This window comes from Austrofundulus limnaeus, unplaced genomic scaffold (genome assembly GCF_001266775.1).
Source record: "Austrofundulus limnaeus strain Quisiro unplaced genomic scaffold, Austrofundulus_limnaeus-1.0 Scaffold21, whole genome shotgun sequence".
Taxonomy (NCBI): domain Eukaryota; kingdom Metazoa; phylum Chordata; class Actinopteri; order Cyprinodontiformes; family Rivulidae; genus Austrofundulus; species Austrofundulus limnaeus.
The window spans coordinates 1,530,393-1,533,029 of record NW_013952423.1 but is presented as its reverse complement, the minus strand read 5'-3'; the positions used below and the strand labels follow the sequence as shown (position 1 = coordinate 1,533,029).

General features: G+C 39.4%; 1 protein-coding gene across 4 annotated transcripts in view; it reads left to right on the top strand.

Annotated features, from left to right (window-relative positions):
• Positions 1–1,096: 1,096 nt before the first annotated feature.
• Positions 1,097–2,637, top strand: part of elmod1 (ELMO/CED-12 domain containing 1) — an 8,182-nt gene continuing 6,641 nt past the window's right edge. For 2 of the 4 annotated variants that reach the window (XM_014003989.1, XM_014003988.1), the window contains exons 1-2: positions 1,097–1,237; positions 1,588–1,658. In XM_014003989.1, the coding sequence (XP_013859443.1) occupies positions 1,642–1,658 (17 nt within the window). In that variant the 5' untranslated portion in view covers positions 1,097–1,237; positions 1,588–1,641. The remainder of the gene's footprint in view (positions 1,238–1,587; positions 1,659–2,637) is intronic. The other 2 variants (XM_014003992.1, XM_014003991.1) reach the window with 2 other exon arrangements.

The following is a 2,637-nucleotide window of genomic DNA, read 5'->3' as shown; positions in this document are numbered from 1 at the left end:
TGTTAATTTATAAAAATGCTTGAATTTTTGACATTAAAAATGTCAGAAATTAACTTAAAATTCTATATTTTTGAGAAATTTATAGTTCTAAAAAGAAAAATATAAACCCTGTGCACTATCCACTGAATAAGAGTTGTTTATTTATTTGAACCCAAACAAAAGTTTTATTGTGCCTCATTTTATCTGTGTTGCTGCTACAGTTGAAATGATTGTCTTTTATTCACCAAAGAAGCTGTAAATTTTGTTTTGCCAACAGTTAAGTGTGTCAGCATGCAGCCAGTTTCACCTTTTTCACWAATAAACTGATTTTAAACCTTCTGGAGTCTGTTTCCTTTCTTTAAAGAAGCAGTATTCTGGGTTTAGTGACATCTAGTGGCCATGTTGGTAACAGCATCCGTCAAAGTTGGGGTCAGGACCCTGATTGTGGGTCTTGGAGCATTGCGTTTTGGGCCTTGGGGTGGCTATTAACAGCATAATCTCATCTCCATCTTTTACTGTTTATCCTGAGCGATGATCCCCAGCTCCTCCTAGATCCCAAGGTGTTTCCAGACCAGAAAAGACAGTTCCTCCTGGGTCTGGCCCGGCGTCTTAACAGTTTAAAACCGAATTAATCTTTCTCTTAGAAGACATATCAGGTGAACGAACCTCGCCTCATTGACGCCTCCAGAAATTCTTGTGCTTGAAACCCTCGCCGCCAACRAGGAGTCCGCTGTGTTCTTCATGCCTGAAGACCTCGTCCAGATCTTCCACAGACTGTCCAGGTTTCCTTTTAGTCAATAAGTGAGCTACACTGCCACCAAATGGGCAAAAAATAGATTATTGGGTTTACAGTAAAAAATAAAATCACATTTTTTTTTACATTTTTGTGATAAAATAGGCCCTACAATAAAAAATACAAATTATCTGAAAATTTTACGATTTTACACTAGATATTTTACAAAAGAAATTGCAGAAATTTGTTAAATGATCCGGTTTTATCTTTAAATTTTGAATTATTTTATATAATTTGTTGTGGAAAAACTCGACATTTTAAATGTTTTAAAGGTCTCATGAGGGTAAATGCTGGATTAAAGCAGTGGATGATCCTCTGCAGCTCCTCTGCAGGTTTCACAGCCTCAGTCTTTGTGTCTCATCATGGAGGAGCAGCAGAGGACTGGATCCGTCTGAACCAGAACACAGAACCCGCACAAACCCCCGAACCATCCCGCAGTCTGCCCGGACCCGTCTGAACACCGCGGTAAGCTTCGTCTTTCGGGGTTTTAAACCCATCTGCGTGCTTTTATCCGCGGATTGTCTAATCTGCGCCTCGGTGTCACGGAGGAGGAAACGGGCCCGTGAATCCGGTCGGTACCGTGGGTTTGATTTGGGTCGGAACAGGAAGAACTGGGGCGCTCGGTTCTGCAGAGATCCTGCGGGTTTAAACCCGCACCCGCGGGTGCTGCACCCGCGGGACAGATCCGGATCGATCCGGAGCTGTCCGCGGTGCTGAAAGCTTTAAAGCGTTAAAGCTTTTAGCACCGCGGACAGCTCCGGATCGACGGGCCTGAAACCAGAAACAAAACAATTAAAACCTGCTCCTGTCTGCAGGATTTGACGCATCTGGACCAGAACCGGACCCTCCTGAGGAGAAACTGATCCAACATGAAGCATTTTCTCAGGTAAACACATGAAGGATCTGTGTGTAAATCAGATTATATTGGATTATCTTACAGTTTATGGTGATATTGGTTGTTTTTTCTTGGTTTAATAGTGATGTTTTTTGGTTAATAGTTTTTTTTAAATCAGATTGTTTCAGCTGTTTATGGTGATATTGGTTTAAATCAGGTCTCTTTAATGGAGGAGCTCTCCTGAGAGATTCCTATAAATAGCTCTGCTGTCTCTTGTTGCACTTGGAGCCTGAAACTCTGACAGAAATGTCAGAATATTGGCTAAAAACTCATTTAACATGTTATTCTGAAACATTTATAAAACGCCTCTTTTAAAGCAAACTAGATTATTTTATTATTCTCATCTGTGTAGTTAGACCTGGACCTGGATGATTTCTGTAGGCTATAAATCCAAATCATATTCAAATCATAAAATAGTTCTTAAAACAGCATGACATTTAATTATATTTATCTGAAAAACAAACAGATAAAAATATTGTCTACCACTGAAGGTGGAAAGTTATCTATTAAATATGTTAAAGAGTTCATACCTTATTGCTTGATCCCAGTTTGGTTATAATTTAATTACAAATTTGAGTTGCTGTCATTAATAAATCAGTACACCTCTGTCACATGGCACTACATGGTTGTCTAGGAAGGATTTTAAGTTAATTGCTAGCATAAATAGTGGCAGTGGCAGCTAGCTGTAGCAGTTCTAATGAAACCTGGGCTACTTTCTGCAGAAATAACCACATTTAGCAAAACTGATGGACACTTACATGTTTAGAAATCCATGTTTACAGGAATTGATGACTTTTTAAGGCTGGAGTTGGGTCAAAAAGCTGTGCAGACTCGTATTTTTAAATCTGATTTGCTCTGAACAAACAAGTCTTGAAACAAACCTTTTGTCAGACCAAACATCTCTGCAGGATATAGAAAATTAACCTTCATGTGTCAAACAAATCACTTCCTGTTCAAACCAGTCGTGTCT